This window comes from Chroicocephalus ridibundus, chromosome 1 (genome assembly GCF_963924245.1).
Source record: "Chroicocephalus ridibundus chromosome 1, bChrRid1.1, whole genome shotgun sequence".
Classification (NCBI taxonomy): Eukaryota; Metazoa; Chordata; class Aves; order Charadriiformes; family Laridae; genus Chroicocephalus; species Chroicocephalus ridibundus.
In genome coordinates, this window is record NC_086284.1 from 48,400,001 (window position 1) to 48,415,394 (window position 15,394).

Sequence of the window (15,394 nt, forward strand, 5' to 3'; positions counted from 1 at the left end):
TAGACATGGAACAGTAAAGAAACTCTGGGTTCTGTTACAGTAATTACTTGATTCATTTTAAATCCCAGAGTAGCACAACCTAGCTCTCCCAAATTACCAGAGAACTGTTGCTTACGGTTTTGTAGCTGTAGACAAAACTGATCACTCTCTGTTCTCAACTATTTCTTCCATGACATGATAGTTAAACCCCCTCCCTCCTCACTTTCCAACAGGCTGTCTCTTGAATGAGTCAGTTAACTTGTGTTCATATTATGAAGTTCGCTGGGTGTGAATAACCTCTAGCTTATGTGGTGATAAACTTCAGATTTGCACCATGTCTTTGCTTATTTTCATTGTTCTTTTGTCTTCTCATTCAAATTCAACACATTCTTGATTATTATCTGTGTGATTTGATCAAAGGACAGTATAATAAACAGTGGACATCTTTGCAGTTGCCTTTATAGGTATGTTACTTCAAGTTTAAGTGGGCTAAGTATGTTCTTTTTTAATGTTTATGTAGTCGTCATCGTCTTCGCTGTCTTCACCACCATCCTCATCGCAGCCTCAGGTTAGCCACAGCAGAACGAAGGCTTCACCATTGTGTCACTCTGCATCCCTCTCCTGGGCCAAACGTAATCATGTAGGTCCTGCAAAGGCTACCAGTCCGTCAATCCGTCTTCGTCGTTGGCGGCCCTTGATACGCCTTCCATCTGTTGGGCTTCATTCTGTTGTAAGTGTAGTCCATCTTCAGTCTTTTCTTACTCTGACACGACTGGCCTTCTGCCATGTAACTTCAGTCCTCAAGGCATCATTTTTTGTTGGGGTCTTTTCTCAACCATTCTTAGGATTTCTTTCTTCCTTTATTTTTTCTTTTTCCTTTTTTTCTTTCCCCCATGTTGGACAGCAAAAGTACATCACTCCATGCTTTGCTGTCCAGGTATTTTTGATTCAATACACTTTCCAAATCATTTTCAAAGCATAGTTGAAGTTTGCCCTTCATGAAGTGGCTTTTTTGTTTTTCGCCATAGGCTCCACATCCAGCCCCTTCTTTTCACCTCATCTTCATGATCTTTGATTTGGATGTGCTAAAGCAAAGGGCTTCTAATTCTTTGTCACATGCTATTATTTCTTCTGTGTTTGAGACCTGGTTTACGTGCTCGTATTCTAAACCTAGTCTCCTTTTCTTTCATTCTAAGTCTTGCTTAATGGTCCCTGAGTATGTCAGTAAAGACCAAATGTTTCCTGTAATCCCAGTGGGCTGCCTTACTTTCTCACTTGACATCTGTTTCTTTATCCAGTTTGTAGACATACATTCTAGTTGAAGGTGAAGACATTCTAGTAAGAAAAGCTTTTCGTCAAATACCATACTTAGACTTTTTTCCTTCTTCACTCTCAGGCACAAATATATCTTGGAAATGTTAGAAAAAAATTACATGCACAGAATAGCTACTATTTCTAAACTGTCCTATGACCACCATCAGAAACACTAAACTGAAAGAGTGGCTTAGGGGTATTTTATCCTGCTTTTAAGGAGTGATCACACTTTTAGTGCAAGCAAAAAAAAACCTTGATATGTAGAAGTGAATGGTCTTAAATACAAAACTGGGACAGTGATTTTGGTTTTTATCATTCTTTGGTAATGACCACCTGTATTACTAGAAATTCTTATTTGAGATATGTGGATTTTTCACTGAGATGAAATAATTATTCTGACCATGGTCCAAATAACTTCCTTTTCCATACAGATCTGTCTTTCCAGATATGGAAAGCCTTCTTAATGTTTTATTGCTATTAATAATTAGTGTTTAAATGCTTCCATTTCTTTATAGTGTTTATATTTTTATCCTGATAAGTATCTTGAGATGAGACCTTTTCCCAGACTCCTTTCTCTTTATGTGAACAATAATTGCTATTATTAAGTATCTAGCTGTCTTGTAACCTTCAGAACTATGAAACATTCTTGATGTTATCATTTGGAGCTAGTTAAATACCTTAGGATTTGAGGAGGCATGGAGTTTAGCACAGAGTTAAGTTCTCCCCAACGATTGCTTCCTCCCCTCTGTTTAATATTTATGCCATTAACTTTGTCAAACTTCTGACATTTTACCTGGGGACTTTTTTGTTTGCTTAGCAAAACTTGGAAAATTCTACGTCATATTTCTGTAATTTGAAACTGGGTTCTTGTATGAATTTGACCTATATAAGCTTGTTGTTAACAAAAGACTTATTGAGGATGACAAGCTTGATTGTGCCTGCCTAGAACAAAAACATTAATTGACCATGAGTTTACTTCAACTCTAAATAAACCATGACTTATCCAAGGATGGACATTACAGCATAATCTGTTATGATTATATTAGAAAACCACTGTTGGCAAGTTGAGAGTTTTGTTTACTTCAGAAAATTTCTAAAAACAACTCCTCATCCATTAGCAGTGAGCATTTGCTTTGAAAACATTCAAAAAATTAATTCAAAAAATAAGTAGCCTTCAATACAACTGTGTCTGGCAAAATAGAAGCTTGACCCTAAAAATAGGTTTAAAATATTACTCATTAACTTCCCTGAGATCCTGACTGTTTCCATCTGACAGATTAAAATTGTAAGTCTTCTATGCAAAGATTTATCATTGAATATAATGTATTCTGATTATATTCTGATATTTATTGGTAACTAAAATGTTGTTCTCCTCTTTACACTTTTGTATAACATAGATTTTAAAGAAGATTTCAGAACACACAAGCTATATGTAAATTAGTTTAATATGCAAAAAAGTAGACAGCATTTTGGGCATTAAAGCTGACTTAGTTGGCTTGATAATAAATACTACCTCATCCTTCAAGTCCTGTCAATGCCTGTCTTTATTAGTATAGTTCTGATCATTCTGCTAGATGTACAAAGAGGCTGAATTGGTCTCAAAGTTGTTTGAAAATGTGCTAGTATTGCTTTTATTAAGAAATCTATGGACTTAAATTTAAGGGAGGGGGGAAACACCCTGTATATTGTGTTTAAAATACTGTTGAACTTTTTTGTAGTTCTAAGTACATTTCTACTACTTAAACATTGTCAGAAAATTGATTGATTGCTTCAAAATTAAGAGCAAAAGTCTTAATGATGGGAGACTGTATTTATGCTCCTTAAATAACACCAGTTTTCCTACTTCAGAATTTCCCTTGACTTTTTAGAGTAGGTCTCCAGATGAGTTAAGAACATATAATAGAAAAAAAAAAAAAAAGTAATTGAAAATACTGTCCTGAAGTGTTCTATGCAAACATGATAAATTGCAATAGATGTGGCAAATTTTTAAGCTATAGGTAACAACATACTTCATTAGTAATGTTGATTTTTCCTCAGTCTTTGTAATGGTTTCCTAATCTTTCCAGCTCATCTGCTCTTTTAGTTTAGTGTCTCTGCTTGCCTTCTGGTCGTTTTGCTGTCTTTTATATGCCAAGCTAACCTCCTAATGCTTTTTTCTTTCCTACACTTCTCAAGTTGGAAAACATGTTCTTTGTTTTTTTCCCCATTTACTTTTGGTTTCAGACTAAAGTTTCTCTTCTTTAAAAAAATCCAAGAAATACCTATTTAGAGCAGCATACTGCTGAATAATCCCTCTTGCTTATGGATCTAAAGGAAGATTTGTATTTGTATTAACATTCTGTATCCAGATACTCTGGTCATGGGTAGAACCCATCTCTGAATTTCATCTTCTTGCCTGGCATCCTCTCATTCAAAATCAGATGCTACTTTCCTGCTGCTTGGAATTGTACCTCACCTGACACTTGTGTGTTCTAGCTATAGTTGAGGACGTAGAGTTAATAAGCTTGAGGCAGCTTGTCTACCATGACGGCATGGTAGAAAAATACGTAAGGCAATGCTTAGCAAAGGAACTTCTTGTCCATTCTTGGGTCAGCACTCAAGACAGTCCCTCAGCACCTTCCTTACAGAAATTCTTTTTCATTATTCTGGACAAGGGATACCTTGATGTAAATGAAGCTATGTAAGTTCAACTGTGAAACTCCAGAGCATTTCAAATACAGTAAACTTCACGGCAGTATATTGAGCGTGAATAGAGACGTCAATGTTCTGTGAGAATGAGCCAGAAATAATCTTGCTGAAACTTGTGATCATCATTCCAGTGGTCTTTGTTTTAATTGCGGTATTTTAACCAGGATTCAAATGCCTTTCACAGGACTGCACAGGACATTTGCCCAAGCATGTTTGTTGCTTCAAAATGGAAGTTACACATGCCTAATCTACCCAATAGCAGTTGCATCACTTTTTCCCCTTTACTTCAAAATTTATTGAATCCAAACCATAGCTAACGTTCTGTTGTGTAAACTTCATTTTTGAATACGTTTTTCTTTGGCTTCTCATAACTCCTTGTGAGTGAAATTGTGTAGTTAAACCCCTAAGGATTTTTCTTCTCTTATGCTTCAGTTACTTTTGTCATGATCTTTCAGTTGGATGCATCTGAAACTTCTTATTCCTCAAGGTTCTAGAAAACTTGTCTTTTCCTTCTCCGTCTTTACTGCTCTACATCCAGAACCAGACAGACTCTTAATGCCAGTTTCTTCACTTAAAACAAGCAGTGTGTTTTCCCTTCCCAATCATGACCTGTAATGCGAAGCATACTACTAAACTGGTTTGGGAGACTTCTTGCTTCACTCCTTTCTCTCAAGACTAAGTGTAAGGAAATAATAAAAATACAAGATTTAGTTGGAAGAGGTTGCTTGAAATCTGACATGTACCATTGAACCTGTTTTTATAATGGTGTCTTTCATAAATAAATTTTAAGCAGGATGTGGTGAGGACTTATTCAGTATGTCCATGAGAGCAAGACAATTTTTTTCCCCCGAGTTGTGTGTTTGTCTCGGAAAAACGCAGTTTTGGGGAAAAGAAATGAGTCACACATCAAGTTTGATGAACAGTTTTGTTCTAAGTTAGCAACATTTGAAGATCAAAAGTTTCAAATGCATGAAAACTGAATACTGACTTTTAGATTGGGATAACGGTCTAAGCGCATTAGCAAGATAAGCTGTGTAGGTGATGAAATGTACTTTATTAGGCTGGCTGATATGATTGGGCAAACAGCGATACAGGGATACACCATTGAGGTATCTGAATGTTAGTGCAACAGCAAGAAAAGACACTTGTAGTTCATGAGGAGAAGGCAGCATGCAGTGGTGAAAGGTGAAATTAAGGAATTTCTCAGTACAAAAAGAGGGAGTAAGAAGGGTTATCATTTGTATAGTAAAAAATTTTGAGAAGTGCCATTTTAAAAATTTCTGATTGATAATCTGCTAGTGAAGAATAGAGGAAGAAATGTGGAGGTGGTGTTTCGATAACATGAACTAATGGGTATTGACCTGAGACAAATCAATTAAAATTGGCAGTCAGCAGTTGTTTATTTAATTTGAACGTCCAGGTTAGCAGAGAAGGCAGTCAAATCCTCTGAAAAATTGGGACTTAGTCATTTAGGTGTTTTTAATGTGGTATCCAAAACTGGGGGGCATGACAACCTTGTCTATCACTTTTGTATATGAGACTGAGTATTTATGAAGATATGCTGTATTGTTATCATTGAGCATTATCTCAATACCTTGAGAACAAATTACAGCTGAGAAGATGTTCTCAGGACCATCACTGTGAGCACTACACTTCTTGCATTTTTCCTCTTCAAATCAGTTTGAAGTCTACTGGTCAATTATTTTTCAGGTTTTTTTCTTTTGAAAAGATAAATTGGAAAAGTAATGTCCACTAAACTTTACTACCAAAATTTATTTCTTGTATTGGTGTTGAAAGGATAACATAAGCTTCTGTAAGCTACTCAAGATGCTGGTATTTGTCCTCTTTCTGTCTTTCCCAGGTAAGAAAAAAATATAAATTTTCTTCACTGTGTGCAACAGCTCTTTGATAGACTTGAAAAAATGAGTCTTGAATCCCATTGTTTATTTCCAAATCCTAGTTAGACAATCATCTTATTTAGACTCCTCTGTCTTTCTCCATCCTTGTGGTTCATACATGCGGTCATTCAAATCTGCTGTCTTCTTTTGCACAAAAATCTAAAGGAACAGGTCCTCCCAACACTTGACTGATGTTCATGTTACTGTGGTCTTTGACAAGAAGAGTACTCAAGAGAAAATCCTCAGTAATTGTTCTGAAAATACTACTTACTGATGAACGTGCAGTCGGACTTACTAAAGCTATGTTCTCTTGTGCTTTTAAGCATTCACACAGACTGTTTATTAGAAGCTGAAAACTTGGCCAAAGGTGTAGCTTTTCAAGGAGACCACAAAAGACATCTCCCTGAAGCTGACATTCCATCTTCTTTCCATTCCTTTGAAATTTAAAATCTTCTGGTTCCAAGTGTTAGAATTTGTAGAGCTTCCCAGTGAAGTAGAAATTAGTCTGGCTACGCTTCTTTTCGTGTTAGTGTCCGTGTGTGTGCATGCATGCACACATATGCAGTAGATGTCTTTTTTGTCCCTAAGGAGAGCTGGTGGGATTTGGAATCAGATTCGTCACATTGGCAAAGTTTAATCCAGTTACTTGTTTGCCTAAGTCATAAGCAATGCATTTTTACAATATAAAGTTTTAGATTGTCTTGATTATTCAGACCCTATTGTTTCTCTGTGCTTACAATTATGCAAATGATTGTCAAAAATTATTGAAATCCTAATTTTTCAAGAAATTTAATACATCTACTTGGTAGTAAATTTACTAGTATCTACATTAGATGAAAAGAAATCACAAGGGAAGGAGACTGTCTACATTAGAAGATGTGGTAGAAACTTTAATAATGGTGTGGCACTTTCTTTCTATGAGGTTAGGGAATTGAAAATGTAAAACCAACATTTCTCACGGGTTGTGGGAATAGCACTTAATGGAAGCCTGTTATTTAGATTAGGCATGTACAAAAACTCAGCAGGATTCTATAGGAGCAGCACTGTCTTCAAGAAAACTCTACGAAAAGTTAATCATGCTTTTTTTGATGGCTTCCCTATCCATCTTCTGGCTATATATAGGCTCGGTATTCCAAGCATGCCAAGTGTCCCTCTGTAGAAAAGGTGTTTATTAGAAGTTGGCAAAGAGCACAACCCTCAAAATGGTCAAAGGGACAACTGCATTTTCTTCTAAATGTGATCAAAACCAAATCCTGTACATCTCAAAGCCTTCTGAAATAAGGAGTACTTCAAGCTCTTCTAGTAAATGTCAATTTGAGCCCACATAGCATATGTTCAGATGCATGCTTTTAAATGCCAAGCCATTTCCTTCCTAAAGTGAAACTAACTGGCAGTAGTCTTTCCTCTAACCCTGAAATTCCTTAAGCTCAGATTCCCTAGTTGGTAGGTTTAATTGGTAAGTGAACAGCCATGAAGTCATATCTCTCTCTACATGGGGATGAGGTGGCAATGTAGTATTTGTCAAGGACTCTCAGTTTTGCCTGCCTGCCCACTTTTGTAGCGGCATGGTTTTGATGCCTCTAAACTGTTAGTTGATCGATGGCACCTCGTTGTTATTCCCATTGGTTGTCAGCTACTGCCTTGTGCCGTTTTCAGGAAGTTAAGGAAACCTGTGGTCCTTGGAAGTTTACAACTGAGGTAGCCAAACTCTAGAGGCTGCTTGTTTTGCTTATTTTTTTTCCAAGCCCTGGCTCTATTTGCCCTTCTGTAAAGCAGAATTCTCAAAGGCAATGCCTTATGCCATAGGGGAAAAAGATTCCTTGAAGTTCTGGTGCAAAGGTCCTCTCATCCCTTTGATAGCCGCCTCATCTTCAGGAGCAGGAATGTGCTTTCTTTATTCTAGGCCCTCTAAAACAGAGATGAAACAGAGTATTTGTCTTGCACACTTCAGCTGGTCATGGAGATGAATCTCAAATGAGGATGAGGGGAGGTTGTATGGGTTTTTTTGTTTTTCTCTCTTTTGTTTTTGAGATTACTACATTGAATTTCTGTAAGCTGTTGGCAGTTCCTCTGTAATGCTGTGTTCTTTGGCATTCTTGATGTATTGAAGGACTTACGGTGATTTCTTGTCCTTCACTTTATTGTTCTGGTTGTTTGCTACATCTCTACAATTTAGATCATCTTTTAAAGTTGTTTTTTATGACATCAGGAAGAAGGAAACTTTTAAGCCAGTCTTGAAAACATGATGCGACTGTAAGGTTCTACAACTCATTTTACACTCTAATCTGTTTCTGGCAAATTCTTACATTTTTGGGGCATTTCAAGAAGTTCATATAAGGCTAACAGTAATTACGAGATGGAAGAAAACTGCATGAAATATATTTTCATGGAAATCATAATCTTGATAGTTTTAAGTATCTTAAATTGTGGATCAGGGCTCAGATGCAGACTGGACAGATGGAGGAGGAAATAAGACCATCAGTTGCTATTGAACACAACAGCAGTGATGCACCTTTTGGATCAGAAGTTCAAAACTCACTGCTTTGTGGATGCTGGGAATGTGTGCTGGCAGAGTACTATGCTGTGCATGCCCCGTTTTCTTCTGAAAAAGCTTTTGCTTGCTGTAGTTGGGAACAAAATATTGGGCTAGATGGATCTTTACCAACTACAACCATTTTTTTATGTCATGGCACTTGAAGCTGTCACTGCACTTTAGCCCTTTCTTGGTATGCAGTGATGATGCCTATGATGCCACTTCGAAATTTCAGAAGCCTCTGAGACAAACAGAGCTCTGGGCACGTGCGTGGTTATTTTTCTTCCTCCCCACCTGAGATGTGTGAATTGCACCTTGGGAGTATCGGTTTCTTTCAACTGCCTGTGAGGAAGGAACAGGTTAACCGTACTATGCATGCCTTAGGAGGAAAACTTATTTTGACCGAGTGCATATTTTCAGTTTTAAAATACTACAGGTTCAACCTTCAGCCCTGCATCCCTTTCTTATGGGAGATGGGTTAGTGAAGGAGTTGCTTTTTATATGAATATCTATTTTTAATGTTAATATATTTGAGCTGATACTACTTCTAATTCGGTAATGAAAAATAAAGCTTTTATGTAGAGCTATAATTGGAATACTTCCAGATACTTTACTGAAAGGATTCTTACTGATCTGTGCATTTGCAGAAAGCTTCTTTATATTCCACAATGTTCTGCAGTGTGACTTCTGCCGTTCTGCATAGATCCAGAATGTGCTTCTCACTTGTGATTTCTCTTCGCCAGGTGTTCGCGTATTATGATGGTATGTTCTCATTAATCATATTGTGGTAAGAATTTTAGTGAACACAATTTATTTTTGTTTTGTTTTGTCTTGCAGGCACCAAGTATAGATGAAAAAGTAGATCTTCACTTTATTGCATTAGTTAATGTAGGTGGTCATCTCTACGAGTTGGGTAAGAATACTTTTTATCCTCTCTCTCCATTTGTTTGAAACGCATACAAGTAGTAATGTTGTTAACTGTCAAAGTTTGAGAGAGATTACTTGTTTTAATGTAGGGCTTGGGTTCTTTTCAACTGCATTATAGAGTCTGGGGGGCAGGGGATTCTGTCAAACCATCGCAGCCTTCTTCCCATTGTTTTCTTGCATTCTCCTTCCATCAACTCCCTCCTATTAGGATAAAATGGTATGGAATACCAGACTGCCTCCAAACTTCCTTTATGATTTACAAGGACAGGAAGCAAGAGAGAACTGATAAACACTCAAAGTTTCAGTGAGGAATTTTTTTTATGTTTATGTCCCTGAATTGCTTGTGGAACTAATAAGTGAACTGTATGCCACTTCAGTAGTGTTAGCTATATTATTAAGTAGTGTAATACAGTTTACATTGAAATGATGTAGTCAGAATAGTAGCAGATACTAATATAACTTATTTGTTATAGGCTGGTTATTTTTTTCTTCTACATTTTTGTGGTCACTAGACAGTTAACGGTAAAACAGTAGTCTCTGTTTTACGAATTACAGCTACTTTTTCCCTCTTCAGATTGTGTAGCGCTAAGTTCTGCTCAGATATTCTCTAATGACTCCAATCTTAAACATGTTGCTGGGCAACAGGTTTTGCTGCAGGCACTTCAGAAAACTAGCAAGTCGATCAGGATTTAAAAACTGCAAGTCACTGGTCTTTCCTAACATAATTTTTTCAGTATCTTATGGCGAGAACATTTTCGTCTTATGAAAAATCAACATGTAATTAAGCAGTGCCCTTAACAGGTGACAACTAATCGTAACCTGGGGCATAAGTGGTATATAAGAAGTGCTTATGTTAACATAAAGGTGATCTAAGGGGTGCTATCAGTGGTAAGGCATGAACAATAGGCACACATTTCTGTATTTTTATGATGCTGCCTATCTGTCAGTGAACTAGATCAAATTGTGAGGCAGCCACTGTAGGATGCAATACAAATGTTTTATGACTAAATCTCAAAGTGTGATGGATGGCTCACTCTTCTTCTATTTGCGTGCTACTGTTTCCATGTTACCTTTTCATTGTACATTTAGTTGCTGTCCTTAAAAAGCACACCACAGACTATGATTACCATGTTTAGCTGTTTTCCATAAGTATGATGCAAGATAAAACCCACTTGAATTTTTTACTTAAATTATTTTTTTTTTTTTTTAAAAAAAGAGGCATTTAGCTCCACTGTATAGTGGAATGCTAATACTACTGTTTCCTTTGTTCTTAAAATAACTTCTCTCTGTACCAGCAGAAGAAAGCAAAAAAATATTTAAAAGTAGGAAAATAGGAGAAGGTTTTTCAATTAATTCACTAGCTTCAGTCACTGTGGCCAATATGTGGGCTTTGGCAGGCAGAAAAAGCTAAAGAAGCACATGAATGTTCAATGCTTATGATGTTTTTGCCATTGAAAACACGTTATTCATAGGCACATAAAATTTAAATGCTGTTCTGCCAAGATGTATGTAAAAAAAAAAAATAAAAAATTAGAATCAAACTTAACTTGCAACAGTACAGGGTATTTAGTGCTGTTTCCCTGGCACATTCTGAGGGTTTTGCATTGTTGTATCTTCAGTCATGTTTGTTACAATAATGAACAATCTCTTGTTCATGTAAATGCAAAAGTTTTCTAACGTCGAATCTGTTTTCAGCTAGGGAAAATGTAGTTTGGAAGTATTGTCAACTTCTATGGAATCTTTGGGGAGGGAAAAACCTTTAAAAGGGAGGACAGAGCCAAGAGGGAATTTGGTCTAGCAAATACGTAGGATATCCTGACATATGTTCTCATACTGTTAGCTCTTCACAAGTGACTTGAAACATATTTCTATGAATAAAATTATTTTTAAAATGCTGAGAATGGTAGCAGTATTATATTGCAAATGGGAGAAAAAATAATTAACTATAGCAACCATTTTTAAATGCTGTGAAAGTACTTAGTACTTAAAGTTACTGGGTTTACTTATTTATTTTTTTTTTTAAATGAGTAACATTTCAGTTATGCCAGACTCCTCAAAGTGGTGGGTTTGGTATTCTTTTCTGTTGTGGAGTCCCTGATCACAGCTGTCAAAAGACCACAGATGTACAGCTGCCTGGATAAATCCATTAAGCGTGGTTGAAATTGTTCTTCTCTACTTGAAAAACTGAAGTACTATACCAGCACTAAAGCAATCACAACTTACAGCCTTAAAGTTTTCAAATAAAGTATTAAAAAGTATTTCATTGGTTTGATTGGATTTTTTCTTTAATGCAACAGACTGTACATAATGATACCTGTTGAAGCAGTCAACAGTGGAGGAGAGACCTGGGAATAGCTAGCTGTATGTGAGATTCTTTTATGACAAATGGGGTGGCGTTTTTGTAAGTGGAGAGCGAAAAATCTGTTCAAATAGTTTTAACTGGAAAACTGTAGCTTTTCTACTTTTATAATTGCGTTGTTCAATCCTGCTTTGTGTTTCAACAGATGGGCGCAAGCCATTCCCAATAAACCATGGGGAAACTAGTGACGATTCTTTTTTAGAGGTATGAAGAGAAAACCTTCTTAAATGGTGTTATACAAAATCCTTGCTATATTTACACAAAATTTATAAAAAATATTTTTATAAATATTTATACAAAAGTCTTGCTATATTTATGGTTGGACGAGGAATAGAGCGAATGGGATGGTGAGACAAAATTAGGTTTACTCAGTTTTAAAACAGGTCTTTCAGAACGCTCATGTTGTGACTCTGGATGACAGACTATCATAACATGATAACAAGAAATGTCAGAAGGGTTGACCATAACAGAAGATAAGACTGGCTTTTCTTCTGTGCTGAGATTTTCATATATCCCTGCTCCTTTCAAGGATAATTTTTCGTTTTCTTTCCTTTGGTTTAGTTACAGTTTGATAGGTGCCACGCTAGACAGAAGTTGATTGCCTTCCTGGCACTTGCTAATAATCATTATTCTCCAGTTTTGTGGCTTCTTTTGGGTGCTTCTTTGTGTCAGGAGCTGTTCAGATGAGAAATGAATTGGAAAGGAGTACACTGGATCAGGAGGATAAACTGTCATCCCCATAGAATGATGAGAGAAGGCAATGCATAGATCTGACTTTTACGGCATCCAGACTGGATTAGCTTTACAAAAGGAAGAAACCAGAGAAACTAAGAAACCAACCAAACACAGTCTTTTATAGTTTAGTAGCATAGACTAATGTCTGTAAAGATTGCATACAATTTGTGCTTGTTTGGGCAGGGGGAGAAGTTGGATAAAGCTTTCCTTTTTCCTTATGTGGCTTTTTTCTGTTTTACTGATAACATGTGTTCTCCAGATTGCACCCTAAAGCTAGATGAAGGAATTACTTATAATCTTTCACTTACGCCACACAGCTTAGATTCATCTTGAGACAAAGGAAAAATTTTGAACACAGCAGCACTAGTAAAGGCAAACTTCAGAGGTGCATTTAGAAAGTCAGACGAGCAACACAACTGTCGCACAAAGGAATATCCAGTCGTTGTTGCTAAGGTTCTGCATACAGCTTTTGCTCTCTTATGCTGCCCATATGAGCATTGTAAATAATCTTGAATAGTGGTAACTCAGATCAGAAATACAGTTTATGTAGATTTGTCAGACTACTTGATAATCTTTTATGGAAAATTGATTTTGAGCATATTTTATATAAAGCATATCTTCGTACTTCAGTTACAGGTATTTTTTCTAATAAGTATGATTTATAGTGTGTTTTGTTTTCTTTTTTTGTTTGTTTGTTTTTTGCTTTTTTCCCTAGGACGCAATAGAAGTTTGCAAGAAATTCATGGAACGTGACCCAGAAGAATTAAGATTTAATGCAATTGCACTGTCTGCAGCTTAAAAGCCTTGTCCAGTGGGGCTAATCTATTGCAATGTATTGTAATGACAAAACTGTTGCCATATGTTAATAGTACAAATTTTGATACTTCCCTAACCTGTTGATTAATTGTAGCATACGTGGAATAAACTTTGCATTTGTCCTTGCTATATCTTACTGCTTGTTCCTAAAGCAACTTTGGGTATTTATATACACGCATGCATTTTGTGCAAAACTTCTTTGTGGTGGGTTTTTCCCCTTCCACCCCCTTAAAAGTTTTGGGAATTACTCTCTGTGATATTTCATCATAATAATGATGAGCTAGTTCAGAGCAGGATTATCATTTGTATCATTCACAGATAATATTTTGAGTGGGGTATGTGATATATTAATGGGTACAAACTTGAAATGCGAGGCTATCTCCATCTTTTAATTATAATGATACAAGAATATTATGAGAACTTTTGCAGGTGACTCAAAAGATAAATGCATTTTTTTCAGTGCATTATTTATAAATAAATATATGGAAGAAAAAAGGCAGAAAAAGGACTGTTTCTTCTTACTGTTGGTGAGCACTAACATTTTAAAATTACCTTAATCTTTACATTTTGAATAAAAATTGATTTTTGTTTCTCAAGCCTAAAAATGTTAATAAATTTTCAAAAAGTTTTAGTTAAACCAGTGTTTGCTATTTGTATATGTGGAAAAACAACATGGATTTTTGCCTCAGAAAAGCCACACTAGTAATGAATACTAGTTCAAATGGTCGGACTGCAGAGGGGCACACACAGGTGAATACAGCTGAAATAAATAATAGAGAAATAATGATCATTGTAATGAAGTTTTATGTAACAAGAACAGACTATATATTTAAGATAGCCGTGACAGTCATACACTTTTTTTTCCCCCCTTTAGGAGTACCTATTGTAAGTTTGTCAGGTGGCATTACTGAATGCTATGTGATACCCTTCCCCTGTGCCATTCCTCCCACCCCACCCACTGGATCTTAAGGTACCGTTGACCAATTTCTACACTTGAATTAGTAACAACTTGATTGTTTGGGAGTTTTTTTTGGTTTTGAGTTGGTGTTTTGGTTTGTTGGTTGGGGTTTTTTTGGTGGTTTTTTTTTTTTTTTTTTTGCTAAGCAATCTTATGCTTTAGGATTCTTGTGAAGGTCAGTTTTGGTTAATGTCCATGTTTTGACATTCCACAAAAATATTCCTTATTTGTTGCTTTGAAGTGAAATAATTCAGGTTTGCTTCCAATCAAGATCGCTGACAAAGGAAACCGAACCCTCTGTGTCCCACAGGCTGCTTTCGTTCTCTATCAATTGTCATTGCAGGAAAAACGAATGGGGTTATGCCAGAAGCAATCTGGCAGAGTTTTCCTTCTTTATAGAAAAGAAAGAGGCCTGGGAGTCTGTCTTATCACTTCAGAACATCTTTTGCACTCTAAAGAAAAAGTCGGAGTGTCTGTCTAAAGCATGTCACCTGGAGAGTCCCCTAACAACAAGAGTCTGTTTTCTATAAGTGAGCTGGTTCGAAAAGTGAGAGGGAAGAATAACACTAATGAGCTTCTGGTTTTGAGCACTTTTTCACCCCAGTAAAATGCAGTATCGTTAAGACTTGCGTTATGTTGCCATGCTCGTTAGTAAAGCCATGAAACTTGCCTTTAAATAAAAATCAAAGGCTTTGTCAACCAAAGCAGCTGCATTGTCTTCCTGCTAATATCAGAAAAATCAAATAATTTTGATTATTAGCCTAAAATGCATATTTTAAGCTTAAGGTGACTCGGAGGATTACATTTGAAGTAAGCCATAGTCAGTATAGAACACTAAGGTGCTTTTAGGGTAGGGAGGAGGATGAGGAATGAGAGGAAGAGGATGTGCAGTTCAAAGCTATTAAACTAACTACATCAGGGAAGTACTGTTGTCTGCTTTAGGGAAATACTCACACCACATATGCTCTTCAATGTTCAGAAGATCTTGGTGGGTTTAGGTAATAAATGGAGGGGCTCTGTGTTTGTGCAATTATTTATTGCAAAATCCCTTCAGAACTGGACCTTTAATTGCGTATTAGGATTTCATGACAAAGGAAATCAAGGTTAGAATAGTAGAATCATAGAATCAGGTGGGGTGGGATTTTTCATGGACACATTGGAAAAATGCATCTTGAATCTTAAGTGAA

The 15,394-nt window shown here is 36.4% G+C and overlaps 1 protein-coding gene across 1 annotated transcript in view; it reads left to right on the forward strand.

The window, feature by feature from the left end:
• Positions 1–13,380, forward strand: part of UCHL3 (ubiquitin C-terminal hydrolase L3) — a 44,525-nt gene extending 31,145 nt beyond the window's left edge. Inside the window, exons 6-8 of the mRNA XM_063335680.1 lie at positions 9,250–9,325; positions 11,844–11,902; positions 13,149–13,380. Coding sequence (XP_063191750.1) covers positions 9,250–9,325; positions 11,844–11,902; positions 13,149–13,232 — 219 coding nt within the window. The 3' untranslated portion in view covers positions 13,233–13,380. The remainder of the gene's footprint in view (positions 1–9,249; positions 9,326–11,843; positions 11,903–13,148) is intronic.
• The last annotated feature ends 2,014 nt before the right edge of the window (positions 13,381–15,394 follow it).